Source organism: Jaculus jaculus, chromosome 3 (genome assembly GCF_020740685.1).
Source record: "Jaculus jaculus isolate mJacJac1 chromosome 3, mJacJac1.mat.Y.cur, whole genome shotgun sequence".
Taxonomy (NCBI): domain Eukaryota; kingdom Metazoa; phylum Chordata; class Mammalia; order Rodentia; family Dipodidae; genus Jaculus; species Jaculus jaculus.
Genome location: NC_059104.1, coordinates 157,214,012 through 157,232,983, shown reverse-complemented (window position 1 = coordinate 157,232,983; position 18,972 = coordinate 157,214,012). Strand labels below are relative to the sequence as shown.

The 18,972-nt window shown below is 43.0% G+C and overlaps 1 protein-coding gene across 4 annotated transcripts in view; it reads right to left on the bottom strand.

The window, feature by feature from the left end:
* The window catches only part of Me3 (malic enzyme 3), a 193,905-nt gene that overhangs the window by 33,991 nt on the left and 140,942 nt on the right, over nucleotides 1–18,972 (bottom strand). For all 4 annotated transcript variants that reach the window (XM_045144838.1, XM_045144837.1, XM_045144840.1 and 1 more), the window contains one exon: nucleotides 16,114–16,217. In XM_045144838.1, coding sequence (XP_045000773.1) covers nucleotides 16,114–16,217 — 104 coding nt within the window. The remainder of the gene's footprint in view (nucleotides 1–16,113; nucleotides 16,218–18,972) is intronic.

Genomic DNA, 18,972 nt, shown 5'->3' with positions numbered 1-18,972 from the left:
CCATGTGGAGCAATGCAGTGGATCAAAGCAGATACCAGAGTCCTAGATGGCACAGGTGGCATCTTTACTTTGTTGTATGACATGGCAGCTGAAGAAGGAGGTTTATCTAAGCCCCTTTCCTTCCTCTGGGCTTGACAAATCTATCTCACTGACCCATGTTGGAGGACCAAACATGCTACTGCATACTTAGTACCTAATGCTTGCCTGGCTCAATAAAGAGTTATTGAACAAATGAGTGAATAAGTGGCAGAGAACAATCCCTTTCACAGAGGTCCCAGTCTGTACATCCTATATGATATCAGTAGCATCTTTTGGAGCCACACTGTCCTCTCTCAGAGGCCGCAGTGGCAAAGTGCCTTCATTATCACATACCTGACACCTTCTCCTTTATCCCCAAGGATTAACGTTAACACCACTTTGCATCACTTAAAGAGAACATTTTCCCAGCTGGGAATGCAGGCCAGTACAGGTTCTGTACAAAAATCAATGCCTATGGAGATACTGAACAGGGGCTGCTTCTGCTGCTTGTGGTGGGTACAGAATAGGAATACTCCTCTGAGATGTTACAATCAGGGATTAGAGCTCACAGTCATCTGTCATCTTTTTTTTTATAACAATATTTTAAAATTAAAATTAAATTAAATTAAATTAAAATGCCTAAACTTTCATTGTGGTCTGCAATGCCATTAAGCTTAGAGACTTTCCCTTCTTTTGTTTTTGTTTTTGTTTTTGTTTTTGAGTAGGATCTCACTCTAGCCCGAGAGCCCTTCTTTATATTTCTTTAAAAACAACATGAGAAACCGGGCGTGGTGGTGCACACCTTTAATCCTAGCACTCTGGAGGCAGAGGTAGGAGGATCGCTGTGAGTTCAAGGCCACCTTGAAACTACATAGTGAATAGTGAATTCCAGGTCAGCCTGGGCTAGAGTGAGACCCTACCTCGAAAAAACAAACAAACAAACAAACATGAGAAGCTTGGCACACACGTGCCTCAGCTTTTCCACTGGGGTGGGGCCTGGATGGGGTCTAAGGTTTGTTGAAAACCCTGGAGGTTTGCCCAGCTCTGATGAGTAATGGGGCAACTGGACAACTGGCCCTTATGTACTCAAGAAAGAACCAGCAAAAGCCAGCTGACTAACCTGGATGCTGATGAATTAAAATGATGCTTCAGGGCTGGAGAGATGGCTTAGTGGTTAAGCACTTGCCTGTGAAGCCTAAGAACCCCGGTTCGAGGCTCGGTTCCCCAGGTCCCATGTTAGCCAGATGCACAAGGGGGCGCAAGCATCTGGAGTTCCTTTGCAGAGGCTGGAAGCCCTGGTGCGCCCATTCTCTCTCTCTCCCTCTATCTGTCTTTCTCTCTGTGTCTGACGCTCTCAAATAAATAAATAAATAATTAATTAAAAAATTATTTAAAATGATGCTTCATTCACAAATGGAAGCTAGAGTGGTACCATAAAATTCTACTTCCTAAAAGACAGACCAAATGACTGAACCTTCACTAGTCCCTTACAGGAAACACCTGAACCACAAGACACTGGAGAGGGTAGGATCAAGACTGACCTAAATCTCCTACATCTTCCTTCCCTCCCTCTCTCCCTCTCCCCTCTATCTCTCTCCTCTCTAACTCTTGTATATTAGTTATCTTTTTCCTCAATTTCTTAGTGTTTTGAAAATGGGAACTGATGGCTGCTCCCTCCACTGTGCCCGAGTGGTGAGGATAGGAAGGCACTAGCCTTGCCCCTGAACAAGATAGAGAAACCATGAGTCGGCTAAGGGGAATAGCTCTAGAAAGATCTTCCTCCAGTTTATTTTCCTTCTCTACTGTATTAAGAAGGTGTCTGGAGTATGCTGGACTATTTTTTCTTTCATGTGATGGGATAGAAATAGGGAATATCCAATTAGAAGGCAGATTCTTGAACTAGAGTATCTAGGTGCATAACCTGGCTCTACTATTTAGTGACGGTTTTAACACAGGCAGTTTCCTTATCCTCTTGGTGCCTCAGGTCTCTTATAAAACATGCGTCATTCAGTAAATACTGAGCATGCTGCAGCAGGCACTGTTCTAGATACTTGTTCACAGCAGTAGACAGGAAAGACAAAGGCCCCTCCCTGAATTCATATCAGAGTGGGACAAGCCATTAATTGCATCTACTTAATACAGCTTACTACAGTTTGGATGCATTGCCTATGTGTCAAAAGGTTAGTCTCCAGGGAGGCACAACAGTGGCTGCTATGGACCTTCAGGAGGTGGGGCCTTATGGTACAACTTCAGGTTCTTGTGCGCATGTTGGCTAAGGGAATTGTGGGACCTGCTCCATCTTCCCTTTTGGTCATGAGGCAAGTGATTTGTTCCGCCCCACGCTCACTGCCATTGCCACCTCATACTCTCATCAGAGGCCCAGAGCAGAGGGTCTGTCTTCTCTTGAACTGGAACCTCTAAGACTCTGAGCTAAAGAAAAACTTCCTTTTTATAATTATTCTAGGTATTTCATTACAGTAGTGGGGAGCTGACTAAAATAGTGTTGTTGAGATTATTAAATGAGTTAAGGTTGGCAAATCTCTTATAGTGTATAGGAACCTAGGTTGGCCTAGTACCAGTTCACTGATAGGGCAAAAAGTAGGGTGCTTGTTTATTATTTAACTGCCTTAAAAAGGTTTTCCATTTATTTTCAAAGAGAGAGAGAGAGAAAGAATAGGTAGGCCAGGGCCTCCAGCTACTGCAAGTGAACTCCAGGTGCAGGAACCACTTTGTGCATCTGGCTTTATGTGGGTACTGGGGAATTAAACTCAGGTCGTTAGGCTTTGCAGGCAAGCACTTTAACCACTGAGCTGAGCAATCTCTCTAGCCCCTAGCCTTTCTGTTTTATTTAAAGAAAATATCTCTTGGCAAGGATTGCTACTTCATTCATAATTTAAAATAACTCACCTTTTCTAATTACAAAAGAAATATTTGCATAATAATCATGCATGCATGAAGAGAGAGAGAGAGAGAGAGAGAGAGAGAGAGAGAGAGAGAGAGAAAGAGAATAATTTCGCAAGCAAAAATCCCTAGAAATCTCATCCTTTCACTATAATCATTATTAACAATTTGGTGATTTTTTTTCTTTATATAACTTTTGAGGATTTTTGTTGTATTTTATATTTTTGTGAGTCAAGATCGCACTCTAGCCCAGGCTGACCTGGATCTCACTCTGTAGTCCTAAACTAGCCTCCAATTCACTGTGATCCTCCTACCTCTGTCTCCTGAGTGCTGGGATTAAAGGCATGTGCCACCACACTTGGCTTTACCTTTCATTTTGTTTTTGTTTTTCAAGGTAGGGTCTCACTCTGGCTCAGGCTGACCTGGAATTAACTCTGTAGTCTCAGGGTGGCCTCGATCTCATGGTGATCCTACTATCTCTGCTTCCTGAGTGCTGAGATTACAGGCGTATACCATCACGCCCGGCTTGTGTGTGTGTGTGTGTGTGTGTGTATTTGGATGTCTGGGTTTCCATAGCTTTTTTTCACTTTCACATGCATCATTTGGTTATTTTTCAAATATGCCTGCTATTGCAGTCAGGTTCACATTGCTGACAGAAATCACCCAACCAAGAGCAGCTTGTGGGAGAAAGAGGTTTACTTTGGCCTTCAGACTTAAGGGGAAGCTCCATGATGGCAGAGGAAAATGATGTCATGAGCAGAGGGTGGACATCACCCCCTGGCCAACATAAGGTGGACAACAGGAACAGGAGAGTGTGCCAAACACTGGCAAGGGCAAACTGTCTATAACACCTATAAGCTTGCCCCAACAATACACCGCCTACAGGAGGCTTTAATTCCCGAATCTCCATCAGCTGGGAACATAGCGTTCCGAACACCTAAGTTTATGGGGGACACCTGAATCAATCCACCACACCTGCTTTTTTGTTTATGGTGTTATGTACTTTCTTTAAAGCTTCATTCTTGAAACAAAACCTTCAATAAACTTCAGTAGAACTACTTCATGGTTTCAGTGTATTTTTCTTGGCATTCTAACGCTTCTACTGGTCGTGTGTCTTGTACTCCTTCTCTGGATTGTCTCCCTGTGCACTGTGGCGAGTCATGCATGCATTTTCACCGGGGAGCTGAGTTCCACACAGCATGGGGGATGGGAGTGTCCTCAGAGACAAATACCTTTCCTTTTGCCAGTTTCCCCAGTAATATAGCCAAGTGACAATATCACATATTCACTGCTTTTCAGGAATCTTTGCTCCATGTGTATATTTAAATGTGGATTCCAAGTGCGTGTGTGGTAAAGGCTTGGTGTTTAGGTTTCTTCCATTCTTTCAAGCTCCTGATGTTTCTCTAGATTGGTGATCACAGTCTATTTCTTCTTCATGGAGGTTTCAGGGGCAGCCTCTTGGGCTTTCAGTTGTTGGCAGGACTCCATCCCAACATTCTTTCTTATACAGACCCTAACACTTGATCCTGCCTACGCATGGACTCATCTATAAGCCTAAAGAATGCAAAAACAGCAATGAAAATGAAAAGGTCTCAAAGGTGGAGAGTGAGCAAGCCTAAAGCTCTGTAGCTGTGATGTGTCTGAGAAGATGTATGGTTATGCAAGAGGGCAATCCTGTCAGAGCACTCGGCCTGCAAAGCCCAAGTAACAATGAGCTGGAGCAACTGTGGAACATGTGAGAAGACCTCATCCCCGAGGACACACAACCCTATGAGCCAGGCATACACCTGTGTGCACAGTGTGTTCCCCTAGGCATGGGGACTGTTTCTGGGGATCAGACCTTTACTAAATGCACATGATGGAAGTCTAAAGAGGTGGCGGCTTCTACCTGGGACTATCTTTCTTGCTTCTGAAGTTTAGCTTTGGGAAAGAGAGAGAACTTCATATTGGAGTGCAGAGGATGGGCGGGGGAGAGCTGTGGAAGGCAGTGATGGATGAATTAATATCATTATGGATGCATGGATGTGGACACTGCTGTACCCTGCTCAAAGGGAGGGAGCTTTGGAAATCAAGTTAATGATAGTAGCATGGTTTGCTATCATTCAGGTAGATACTAAACATTATATGCAGGTGATTTCATTGATCTAGCATAAACATTCTAATAGTTAGGCATTGAAAATGCACTTTAGAGATGAGGCCTGGCAAATTAAGTAGAAACTTAATAAATAGCTGTTAACAAAAGGTACAAACTTAGGCCATCTACCTCCCGAACTCAGGCTTTTGACAATCATAGTTAATAGGTGAGGTTTACATGGGATCTCCTGCAATAGTGAGGCAATTACAACTTATAATCTTCAGTTTCCTCATCTTATTTTTTTTTTTTTTTTGAGGTAGGGTTTCACTCTAGTCCAGGCTGACCTGGAATTCATTATATAGTCTCCGGGTAGCCATGAACTCATGGCGATCCTCCTACCTCTGCCTCCCGAGTGCTGGTATTAAAGGCGTGTGCCACCATGCCCGGCTTCCTCATCTCTTAAAATGAAGCTAATAATAGTGTTTCCTCCATAGGGTTCCTGTGAGAACTAGATGAGTTCATAGTGCATAGTGCACTCAGCCCCCAGTTCCACCCTCACCAGTTCTGTGGGCAATCATGAGTTAAGCTATGTTCCCTAGGGACTACCAGTCTGAGAGACATTGCTGAGTTCTAGGACCTGGGGTAGAAATGATCTATGGAGGCCACCCATTCCTGACCTTGCCAATACTTAAACCCTTCTACAATAGTCCAGGCACATCTTTGTGTAATCTGTTCTCAGACTATGAAAGATCACACACACACACACACACACACTTACACCCCCCCACCTACCCACCAGACTCTGCACATGGTAAACAATTAATTAAGAGCTATAGTTATGTTCTTAATCCATTGAGGAAATTCAGAAACCCCAGAACCCTTCTCTACACATTCACAAAAATATTATTTCTTCTGCCATCATTTCAATGTTTCAGGTCTGGACCCCATTTTGCTTTTATTCTTTTTTTTTTTTTTTGTGGTGGGGGGGTTTCGAGGTAGGGTCTCACTCTGGCTCAGGCTGACCTGGAATTAACTATGTAGACTCACGGTGGCCTCGAACTCATAGTAATCCTCCTACCTCTGCCTCCCGAGTGCTGGCATTAAAGGCGTGCGCCACCACACCAGGCTTTTGCTCTTATTCTTGAAGCTAAGTGATAAAATCAGACTGCTGAGAGAAAATGAAAAGTAAACGGCCAGCTGGCATCATAAAGTACATCACTCTGGCCAGTGAGTTTCTTCAAGTACATTTTGGCTTTGTCTTGAGGCTGGACCTTAATTAACTAACGAACTGCAAGTCCTCTCAATTTTTGAGTCTACTTAGTCCTAGAGAGTTGGTGCCACTTTATGTTTTGATATACTCTCCTAACCCTTTCTGTGATCCAAGACAGTTTCCTTACAAGCCAGGGAATGTCAACACACAGTATCTGGCTATTATCCTGTTGAGCACATGTGATGACTGGACCGTTAACAGTTACCCATGCCAGGCTGAGATTGGAAAAAGTTTTGCTTCCTTAGTTCATACAAACCAGAATGAACTCCAGAGTACTTTCCTCTGAACTTTTGTAATGTAGTAGCTCATAGCCATCAGTCCTTTCTACATGATTGCTAGCCTGGTGAAGGGTTTTGAACTATCTACCCACTTAGTCCCCAGTTCCACCCTCACCAGTTCTGTGGGCAATCATGAGTTAAGCTATGTTCCCTAGGGACTACCAGTCTAAGAGACGTTGCTGAGTTCTAGGTCTGGGGGTAGAAATGATCTATGGAGGCCACCCATTCCTGACCTTGCCAATACTTAAACCCTTCTACAATAGCCCAGGCACATTTTTGTGCAATCTTTTCTCAGACTATGAAACACACACACACACATGCACACAATAACAAATCCCTAAAATATGCACTTAGACATTATAGCAGATATGCCTCAAAATAGTGTATGCAAAACTAATAGATGAAATATTCATCCCATGGGATTGCAAACAGGGAAGAAGTTTCAGGTCAGGCTAATAAAGGTAGATTTCCCTAGACTGAACAGAATTTAAGTTTGGACATTATGTTAGGCTAATCTCTTTTCAAATTCTTTCAATTTTAATACAATACTTCTGTTGCTCAGGAATTTCCCATGGCTTATTATTGCTCACTGTATCAAGTATCAAATCAAGTATTGAGTGGGTTGGTAAGTTTCAAACATCTTTTTTTTTTTTTATCAGAGTTCTTAAATGAAACATTGAGCAGAAACCTGATACCTGATACAGAAAGCAATTAAGAACAAGAAAGTATTGCTTCAGGTAGTTTAAATTTGTTATAGTTGATGGAAAGTATTCTATTTCTAGATTTCCTATTGCATACATTTAGAGCTCTGGGGTCAGGGCAGCTTGGTTTGAAAGACATTGGATTAGATGACTGAAATCTTTTCTACTTTAAGCCCTAGTGATTAAGACATTCTGTGGTTTCAAGTTTATGATAGTGTAATAGTTAATTTTAGGTGTCAACTTACCTGGGATAAAGGATACTCACATGATGTATATAGTGTGTATACAACCATGATGGTACCATTGTTAGCCTTTTCCCTGTTGTCTGCCCCCCACCACCCCGTGGATTGTGGGTGTTGCATTGTGGGGGAGAACAGTATTTCTGACTGTATCTGTGAGGGTATCTCCAGAAGAAATTGGGATTTGAATCAGTGGTCAAAGCATGATCTATACCCACCCAGTGTGTGTAGGACCATCTAGATGGTCAAGATGGGATAGAAAAAAAAATCAGAGGGAAGGTAAGTTTGCTCTGTCTTTCGAAACTAGAATATCCATTTTCTCCTGACCCTGAACATCAGAATTTTATTTTCTCCTGACATAGAACTCTGGGACCTGTACCAGTGGCATTCATTCCCTGAACACTCTGCTCCAGGTTCTTAGGCTTTTGTCCTCAGAACAAGTTATACCATTAGTTCTGATGGTTTTATGGCTTTTAGATTTGGTTTGAGCTATGTCATGGACTTCACTGCTCCTTGGGTGGATTATCATGGGAGTCAGCCTCCATAATCACATGAGCCAGTTCCCATAAACATCTTCTCATATTTATTCTATTATCTATCTATCTATCTATCTATCTATCTATCTATCTATCTATCTATCTATCTATCATCTACCTATATATCATCTATTTCTCAATCATTTATATATCATCAATCTACTTACCTATTATTTATGTCTTCTATCATCTATCTACCTATTATCTATCTATCTACCTACCTATTATCTATCTATCTATCATCTATTTCTCAATCATTTATATACCTATCATCCATCTATCTATCTATTATCTATATCTATCTATTTATCTATCTATCTACCTACCTACCTACCTACCTACCTACCTACCTATTGGCCTATCTACCTACCTATCATCTATCAATCACGTATGTATCATCTATCTATCATCTATCTAGCTACCTATCTATCTATCTACTTCTATTTACCATCATTATCATCTATGACCTAGGCATCCATTCTTTCTCTGTGTTTCTCTTGCATGATTTCATTGGTCCTATTTCACTGGAGAAAAGAAAATCTGAATAATATGTGTACCTTGCTCCATTTCTACTTAATCTTATTTGGAACGAGTATGCATCGATCTCAAGTTGGTTCATTCTTCATGTGCCTGTCTTTCCTGAATTTTTGCTTTTCTCATGATGTTTCAGCCATGTGGAAAACATTCTTTCTTCTACTGATTAATCAAATTTGGCTCCACATTTGCACAGTATCTATTTCTTCCTGGAAATCACTGTGTTCATTTTTCTAACTTTCTATGGAAGGCCAATGACAAGTCCTTAACTCTCCTATAATTTTAAATATAATTATTTCTTGTTCAAAATTTTTGTCCTTTCAGCTGTAAGATTCTTGAGAACACTGTCCTTGTCATGTTATTTATTTTGAATCTCATGGCAATGGCTGGTATAGTGCTGGGCACACAGTCACTGTGCAAAATGCCCAGAATGCATTGTGAGACATTGCTTGTTTGTGCTGCTCTGTGCTCAGAGCTTCTGGAATGAGTCTTCTCACCTAGTGAGTAAAATAGTGCTCAGCTCCTGGAGCTCTAGTGGCAGTACCTGGTGTTCTAACCTCTTTGTCTGCAAACTGCACCCCTTTGTAGAATAATTTACCATTTGCTGTTTGAAAAGTCAAATTCCAAAAAATAGACAAGTGATGGGACCAAGATGTGATTTTCTATATTCCCATAAGAAACTCTGTAGGAGAACTTCCCTGAACATGGCACTCCCTACTGTCTTTACAACTCATTCACCTGCCATTTCCCTCTTCCAAACTTAACAGCTGTCATAAAGGCAAAGCTGAAGCTGGGGAGTCGGCCCAGCACAGGCCTGCTTGTGGGGAAAGTCAGGCCTGACTCCAGACCATGATATACCTTTGGAGCCTGGGCGCCCGGATGTGTGAGTGCTTTCTCCACATGTGGAAATGCAATGATGCCAGGCATGAAAGCAGCAAGTTCTTCAGGACACAGGAGATTCCATCAGAACCAGTGGGGACAGACCTGCTTGGGAGTTTCCCAGACGAGGAGAAAGCCATCTGTCTGAGTGGCAGGCATATCATTCAGATAGACCACTGCCAGAGGTTAAGCCCAGAGAGCCTGCAAGACCTTTCCTTATGGATATATCATGTGTTGTAGAAATTCTGGGCTTGTCCTTAAATCCTCACCTTAGCTCTTAGCCCGATTCTTAAGGTGTTAAGAACTGGGGTATCCTATTGGGATGAAGACTATCAGTTTCACAAACCTTAGTCATTGTCCAGTTTTATCAGAATCATAGGGAAGCAGTAGGCAGAGGGAAGGGGATTGCAGTGAGCTCCAGCCACTCTGAGACTACATAGTGAATTCCAGGTTAGCCTGAGCTAGAGTGAGACCCTACATTGAAAAAACAAAACAAACAAAAAAAACCCCTAACCAACCAACCAACCAAACAAACAAAAAACCTCCAACCCTGCAGATGTTCAGGCTTCTACTCAAGATGACTATGGATTAGGATAGGAAGCTGAGGTCTACATTCTCCCAGATGAAAGGCTAGATTGTGAGGACCAGAGTTGTTCAGTATTTACATATCTACTTTATTGCTTCAGTGCTCAGTCCCACAGTAGCTATGGTATGGGGAGGATGAAGGTGGGATGTGCAGGTGAGAATTAAGGGAGAACAAGAAAGATAGGTAGGTAGGTAGGTGGTAGAATGAGAATAAATGATAATGAACTTTGTTTAACTCTGAACATTTTCTGAATACATGGGGAAGTAAATGCCCCGATGCATAAGCTGGAGGCTACATTAGCCTCTGACTTGCTATTGAGCTGTAGGAGTTGTGTGATGTGCCAGTGTAAATGCTCCTGAGGTCAAATGCTTGGACCAATGTAAGCTGAAACAAAGCCTCTCTTTTCCTTAAGCTGCTCTGTTATGATGTTTTGTCCTAGCAACAAGAAAGTAACTGATACAGCAATATATGTGACTGCTACCCTTGTGGTGGTGACGCCTTAACTAAAGCCATCAAAAAAGTTGAAACTGGGGCTGGCGGGATGGCTTAGCAGTTAAGGCATTTGCCTGCAAAGCCAAAGGACCCGGGCTTGATTCCCCAGGACCCACATTTGCCAGACGCACAAGGGGGCATTTGCATCTGGAGTTAGTTTGTAGTGGCTGGAGGCCCTGGTGTGCCCATTTTCTCTCTCTCCCTTTTTCTCTGTCAAATAAATAAATAAACAATTTTAAAAAGTTGAAACTGCTGTTCTTGAAAGTTGCATTTCACTGTTTTCTTCAGTGAAAGTTTCCTGATCTCCCCCTGTACTCTGATGAATGCTGCATAATCACCTTACATGAACTGCAAGGTTAGCTATTTTTGAGAAATGAAACACAAGTTACACAAGCTACTTGGTAACTCTCCTTTATATTTAGAGGACATCTGATGGACCTATAGGTGACAGAAGTCTATGCAGCCGAAAAGCAAACTACCCAAAATTTGTGCTGCCCTGGAATTTCTAGATACCTTAGTACCCACCTGTCTATATCTCACATGCCTCCCCAGACGTCCCTACCTAGGCCTTGTGGCTGTAATCCCTAAGCAAGACGGTCTTTGTTGGTAATAGCTTCCATATTCTTTGGTTTGCTAACTTTTCCAAACAAATCTTTTTCTTTGCCTCAGCAGTGTTTTCTGAAGCTATTGGGTTTCAAGCAGAGAGGAGCAAATTTGGGTACAGTGACAACAGAAACAGAAGTGAAGTGCTCTGACCGTAGACCAAGGGGTGGTGAACAGCCCGGGCCTCTCGCTTCCTTGATTCTAGCTGTCACTTTGCTGTGTTGTGTGAAAGCCTGGCAAGTATCAGTTTCTTTCTTTGCTCCCTCTCACTCTCATCAGGGCAAAATAGATCCATTGAGGGTTTTTTTTTTTTTTTTCTTTTTGTTTTTCGAGAGGTAGGGTTTCACTCTAGTCTAGGCTGACCTGGAATTCACTCTGTAGTCTCAGGGTGGCCTCGAACTCATGGCGATCCTCCTACCTCTGCCTCCCGAATGCTGAGATTAAAGGGGTGAGCCACCATGCCTGGCTGAGTTGTGGTTTTAGCATATTTTCATGGACACAAGGTGAATAAGAACAAAGGAGATGGGGTTGAGAAGCTCCACCCAGGCTGACAGGCCTGGGGATGGCACGGTGGTCACGTGGGCTGGGCTCCAGGAGGGTGGGTATGTGCGTCGAGGTTGAAGGTAGCATCAAGGGGTGGGCTTATGAAACAATTGGCCCTAGGAATAAGAGGTCCAGGGCTGTTTAGATTTCTTTGAAAACTAGAGTTTATCTACAAAGGCCATTAGTAGTGAAGTAATGACTTTCACTATGGTGTAAACCTTTGTCTGTGTGTGTGTGTGTGTGTGTGTGTGTGTGTGTGTGTGTGTGTAAGAGAAAAGGGGAGGGGGAGGCTCAGGGAAAGAAAATTAGGTTTTTCCTTTCCTGGAGCTAAAAAATGACTTTTAAAAAATATTTTTATTTATTTATTTGAGCTAGAGAAGCAGAGCAAGACAGAGAGAGAGAGAGAGAGAGAGAGAGAGAGAGAGGGAGGTGGGGGGGCAGATAGAGAATGGGTGCACCAGGGCCTCCATCCACTGCAAACGAAGTCCAGACACATGTGCCACCTTGTGCATCTGGCTTACATGGGTCCTGGAGAACCAAACCGAGGTCCTTTGGCTTTGCCGGCAAGTGCCTTAACTGCTAAGCCGTTTATCCAGCCCGACTTTTTTTTTTTTTAAGAGTTTCTTTCACCATTATTACTTTCCCCTTTATTACTACAACCGCAGAGCAAGTGCCAGCTAGAGCTGTGGCTCCAGGCGCAAACTTAAAACAGAAAATTCCATGTAACAGAGATAAGAAATGTAAAAGCAAACTTGAGAAAAGCTTGCCACACTGGGACTAGATGCAGCCCCACCATGCCCCACAGGAGAGCAGGAAGGGCGGGATGAGTGAGTGCCTGCTGCTCCTGTGGCATCCCAGCCTGGAGGAGGGCACTCCCTTCTTCATAGACTTAAATGGAGACTCCCTTTGCCCTGGTGTTTCTCCCTCAGTGGCCAATCTCTGGGATAAACCATGGAGTCAGTAAGTTTCTGATTTTTATTATTTATTTATTTATTATTTGCAAACAGAGAGAGATAGAGAGCAGAGAGCAAGAAGAGAGAGACAGAAAGAATGGGCCATTCCAGGGTCTCCAGCAGCTGCAAATGAATTCCAGATGCATAAGCCACTTGTGCTTCTGGCTTTATGTAGGTACTAGAGAATCAAACTCTACTCGTTAGGCATTACAGGCAAGCATCTTAACAGCTGAGCCATCTTTCCAGCCCAAATATATATTTTAACAATTAAAAGGATTTTTTAAAATTTATTTGAGACATAGAGGGAGGGAGGGAGAGAGAGAATGAGGGGACCAGGTTCTCTAGCCACTGCAAATGAACTCCAGATGCATGCACCACCATGTGCATCTGGCTGATATGGGACCTGGAGAATAGAACTTGGGTCCCTAGGCTTTGCAGGCCTACACCTTAACCACTAAGCAATCTTTCCAGCCCCCCAAATATATATACATTTTAAATAAAACCCCCCAAATTTAAAGACACACTGATTAGTAAAAAGATGGAGCTTTTTATGAGCAGGAAGTTTGGGCAGGGATGAGTATGTTGAAAGCAGGAGTTACTCTTTCCCAAGGTTTTTTTTTTTTTAGGTAGGGTTTCACTCTAGCTCAGGCTGACCTGGAATTCACTACGTAGTCTCAGGGTGGCCCCTCAAACTCACAGCAATCCTCCTACCTGTACCTCCCAAAGGTTGGGATTAAAGTCATGCACCACCATGCCTGGCACAAGGTTCTTTCTTAAAGCACATTGTGTTTAGCTTCAGGGCTTCTGACTCACCCGAGGCCAGGCATTTCATCCTGGGGCTACTATATCCCCAAGAGCATCTGGGGAGACCAGCTCATCCTCCACTCACAGTATCCACAAAAACATCTGTTTTTGCTGCTTGTTAGAAAGTCCAAACAATAGACTGTCAATCCATCATCTTTTCTGCTCACAGATACATTCCCGTTGGCTGACACACACCCCTCCCAGGGGGTTCACCCTGAATGCCCTGCATGTGTCTATGGAACTGTGAACTGATTTTGATGATGATTTGAAGAGTCTCTTACATCCTCATTTATTTAACCTTCTCACATTAATAGCAAAACTTCTCTTTGGGGAATCACGGAATGACTACTGACTCTTTAGATAAGCCATGATCTCTGGAAACAGGAAGCTAAGCACCGGCTATCAAAGCCAATTTCATTCTTTTCTTTCTTGTAACTCAGTATTGTATGAAATAGTCCAGATCCAGAGAGAGCAGGCTGGGTTTACCTTACAGTCCTGCAAGGTACTTTGTGAACTGAGGTATTTGGCCTCTCAGGGACTCAGCCTCCTCTTCCATGAAAGTGGGAATAATAATACCAGTCACTTAGGGTTCTTAAGAGAACCGAATAGAATAATGGGGAGCATGTTAAAGAGCATCTGATACTTGAACTCATAATATCACTACCAATAAGCTATAGCTGACCTAATCTGACCTGGGGTTCCTTCTGTGACAGAGAGGTCATTCCCACAGAGTTCAGTGTGTTGTGAGATCTATCAAAATAGCTAAAATGACCTCTATCAGCAATCTACCAATTGAATCTGCATTTGCTTATAGAGAAACAAATCCAATTTTCCTCTGAAAGAATAATTTTTGATGTTTGGAAGTAGTGCTGTAATCCTGATGCAGACAAAGTGGCTTGAGTCTTCTCTCCACAAAATGGACCCTTTCCTTTACTGCCCTATCAAGGTTATGTTCTTCAGGTAAGTTATGACCCTCAGTGTAATTTGTCTGGACTTGAATGTGGCACTCAGGATGGCCTGAAAGGGGAGGAATGAAATGAGCACTCGATGTGCCTCTGTTCATGCACCTGACCCTTGAGTGCACGATGATTCCATTGGTGGCCACACTTCCTCTATAATCTCAACCGCAAACATCTAACTTATGGATCACCACCTTCTTTTTGTCCAGCTCATTCCATTTGGTACTCAATTCAACAACTCTCAGGTCTCACCAGGACTTACAGTCCAGTAATCCCATCGCATTTTCTCTTGTCTCTTACACACCCCCAGCCCCCAGCCCTGCTCTGCCACACCCTACTGTCCCCTCTTGCTCATCTGAGACCTTGGACACATTATAATAAATTCTTTAAATGTTCCCAGCTTCTATATTTCCTGGCAAAAATCCCAACCCTGATTGCATCACACCATTTACACTCACTTGTCCTATTTGTGCTCATTGCTCTCTGCCTCATATGTCACATCTCCCTGTGGGTCTTTCCTGTGCTTCATAAATTGAGCTCCCCAGGTGTGCACTGAGCTCCCTGGGTGTGCACTTTAACCCTTGATCCTCTGAACTCAAGAACTTGGGATCTCATCATGCACCCAGCACCCACTTCCCCTTTTCTGCAGAGTCCTCCTCATCCCATAGAACCATAATTATTGTTACCTCTTTTTAAAGAATAAGATTTCTTTCATCTTCACAGGTTTACTGAGCTGCTGAAGTTCTGGCTTGCCCAACTCATAGGGGCAGAGTGTTACCAGAACTCCCTCCTGGTAGCATGCCAGCCATGCTCAGGGGAGGCATGGCCATGATGGTTGACAGGCAGGGCAAGGGAGGGAAGCAGAGCTGCCAATATTATGCACCGAAGTGAAGATGTGGCACCTCATAAATTTAGAAGATCCATGGTCCAGGTACTCTGCTAAAGTGGCTTCTTAATACTCGTCATTCTCATATAGATGTGGAAAAATGGTGACAAATCTGGAAAGTTGCCTTCTAAAGCTATTTCATCAGAGGTCAATGTCTTTATTCTATCCCTTGCAACATTTCTATTCATGCCAAGGACCCTGAACAGCTTATACCAAGAAGGTTTTTCTCCAGGAACAAGAAGTACTTAAAGACCTCCAGATCACAGAGTCTTCTCAAAGATTTTTCCAGACAACTAGCCTTGCCAGCTTTTAGTCTTTCAAATACATGATCCAATTGGGAATTATCAGCCCACCCCACAAAGCATATATCTACTATATACCTATTGCCTCTTTTGTGATTCTGTCAAAACCAGTGTTGACTTCAGCCACCATCTCTCTCTATGTCTATACATGGGCACATGTGTGTATTCATGTTCACAAATCTGCGAGTGCATGTGTGTGTGTGTACATGTATACGTGTGCATGAGTGTGAAGGCCAGAGGCTGACTTTGAGTATCTTTCTCAATTGCTCTTCCTCCTTAGTTTTTTGAGGTAGGATCTCTGCTTGAACTCAAGACTCATTGATTTGGCTAGACCAGTGAGCCAGCAAGTCCTCTCCTGGGGATCCTTGTGTCTCTACTTCCCTAGCCCTGTAATTACTAGTGTGCACCACTATGCACTTTACATGTGTTCTGGGGATCTGAACTCAGGAGCGCATCCATGCACAGCAAGCACTTGACCCACTAAGCGATTCTCCACACACCCAGACATGGTATCTCTTGAGACGCTTCTCTCAAGGAGACAGCTTGGCCACTTACTTTTCTGTCACCGCCTTCATGAACTCGTCCACCAACTCATCATATTCCTTCCCACACACACGCTCATGTTTCAGACCAATGTACAGAGGGTCTTTGAGCAGCTCCTGGAACAGACAGAACCCATTTACTGAATCTTTTCCTTGTCATCTGTATTATCTTTTTGTTGTTGTTGTTGTTGTTGGTTTTTCTGGGTTAGATTTCACTGTAGCTCAGGCTAACCTGGAATTCACTAGGTAGTTTCAGGGTGGCCTCGAACTCATGGTGATCTTCCTACCACTGCTTCTTGAGCACTGGGGTTAAAGGCATGTGCCACCATGCCAGGTATTATCAAGTTTTAAAAAAGACAAGTGTAGAAGTTTAGCAGGAATGACAGAGAAGTAGGAGGAGAAATGAGAGTAGGAAGCTGTTTGCATTTCCCTCTACCCAAGAACAAGCTCTGAAAGGTTCTAAGGCCAAGCCGCAGACTAAGGATGGACTCCTATGCAATCCCTACTTTAGGAGTGAGCAATGCTTTGAGGTAGGCAGGCTTCAGTCAGACACAGTCTTCCAACCCTTGGCTACCAGGTCTGGTTTTATTACTGGGTTTTGGAGCAGTGGCACTATTGACATTTTGGCTTGGCTAATTCTTTTTTTTTAATGTTTTTTTTATTGACAATTTTTACACATGTACATAATGTATTTTGATTTTGATCTCTCTTCACCTCTTTTGTTGCCCTTCCCTGATCCCAATTCCACTGAATACCTTCTTTCCAACGAGTCCTTCTACAACTTTGATGTCTTTTTTTTTGCCCTCTTCCATCATATATGAAATGCTGATGATGGGTCCAATATTATGCAGGTCCTATGCCGGTAATAGCCATTGCTATGAGGTTGTAAATGCAACAGTCAGTTCCTGTCTGAAGACAGTTTTTAAACACTCCTGAACATCAATAAAAATTGATATATTTGGGGGTCTGGGTAGATGGCTCAGTGGGTAAGTGTGCTTGCCAAACAATCATAAAGGCCTGGGAGTGGTTGATTTGCCCTGAGTTTGATTCTTCTGTATCCATATAAATTGCTGGACATGGGCACACATGCCTGGTACCCCACTCCTGTGCAGAGTGGAGACAGAAGAATCTCTGGGTCTTGCTGGCCAGGTTTTCTGACTGTAAAAATGGCAGCTCAGGGTCTGGAGAGATTAGTGGTTAAGGTGCTTGCCTGTGAAGCCTAAGGACTCATGTTCAACTCTCCAGATCCCATGTATGCCAGACACCCAGTGATGCAAGTGCACAAGGTTGCATATGCACACAAGGGGGCGCACGCATCTGGAGTTTGATTGCAGTGGTCAGAGGTCCTGTGTGCTTATTCTCTCTCTCCCTCTTGCATAAAAATATGCAGTCTGTTGGGTTTGCCTCCAAAAAAAAAAAAAAAAAAAAAAAAAAAAAGAAGTGGCAGTTCAGTTCATTAAATTAAGAGATCCCATTCCAAAGAAACACATGGGTGGGCAATAGAGGAAGATGCCTGAAGCTCTCCTCTAGCCTTCAAAGGCATGTGCATGAGGCTCATACATCTCTATACATACATGCATACACCATACACACATACCACGCCACACCATACAGACTGCACATGTACATGCACACAAAAATAGCAACATTGAAGATTGACATATTTTTTTATTGACAACTTCCACGATTGTAAACAATATCCCATGATAAGTCCCTCCCTTCCCCCACTTTCCCCTTTGAAACTCCATTCTGCATCATATCCCCTCCCCCTCTCAATCAGTCTCTCTTTTATTTTGGTGTCATCATCTTTTTGTCCTATTATGATGATCTTCTGTAGGTAGTGTCAGGTACTGTGAGGTCATGGCTATCCAGGCCATTTTGTGCCTGGAGGATCATGTTGTTAGGAGTCCTTACCCTTCCTTTGGCCCTTAAATTCTTTCTGCCACCTCTTCTACAATGGACCCTGAACCTTGGAAGGTGTGATAGGGATACTGCAGTGCTGTGCACTCCTCTGGATTGACATATTTTTAAATCTACCTTTCTCATTCCATGTTGCTTTGATATCACTGCAAGAATTCTGGGGAAAGGGTTCATGAGGAAATGCGGAACAGGAAGTATCTGCCCTCCTAACTCTTCACCCAGGCCTGGCCCCATGTCATCTGCTTCAGTGGGTTTACCACTTTTTAAAAAAGTTCTCATGGTTTTCATTTAGTAAATGGGTCCAAACCTCTTTCTCCCACTTGATTGGTTTTCAAAATTGTTTGAGGTCTGTCTTTCTTGGAGGTGTTAGTGGTGTATGTGGTGGAGTAACTGAAGTTTGTAGGTAGGACATTTCTGATGTCTACCTTTCCACGTACCATTTTCCAGGGACCATCTACAGCTAATAAGAGGCAGCAAACATCCAGAGAAGGGAAATGGTAGGGTCAATGGTGGTATAACTCAAAGAAGAGCTGAGCAGTCATGTAAACGTGGCTGTTAAGACTAGGCAGCCATGTGGACAAGTATAAGTGAGGCGATTTAGAGCAGAAAAAGCAGGACACAAACTTGCACAGATATCATAGTTACAACTATCTAAACACACACACATACACACACCCTGGACAGGAACACATAAAAATGATTGAGAATGGTGTAACTTGGCATTTGCAAAAAAAAAAAAAATGCTTATTTTCCTAGTTCTTACAGAGATTAGAAGGTTTCGTGGTGATTTATGATGTGTGATGCTGCCAAGTTACAGATTTCCATCCTAGTGCAGCGGGCAGCATAGAGTGAATTCTTCATGCTGCACATACAGTTTCTGGTGAGTCAAATTTGCCAGTGATGCTGAAGAATGTTTGGACTTTCATTTTTTCCTCCAATGTGTCTTAGTAGA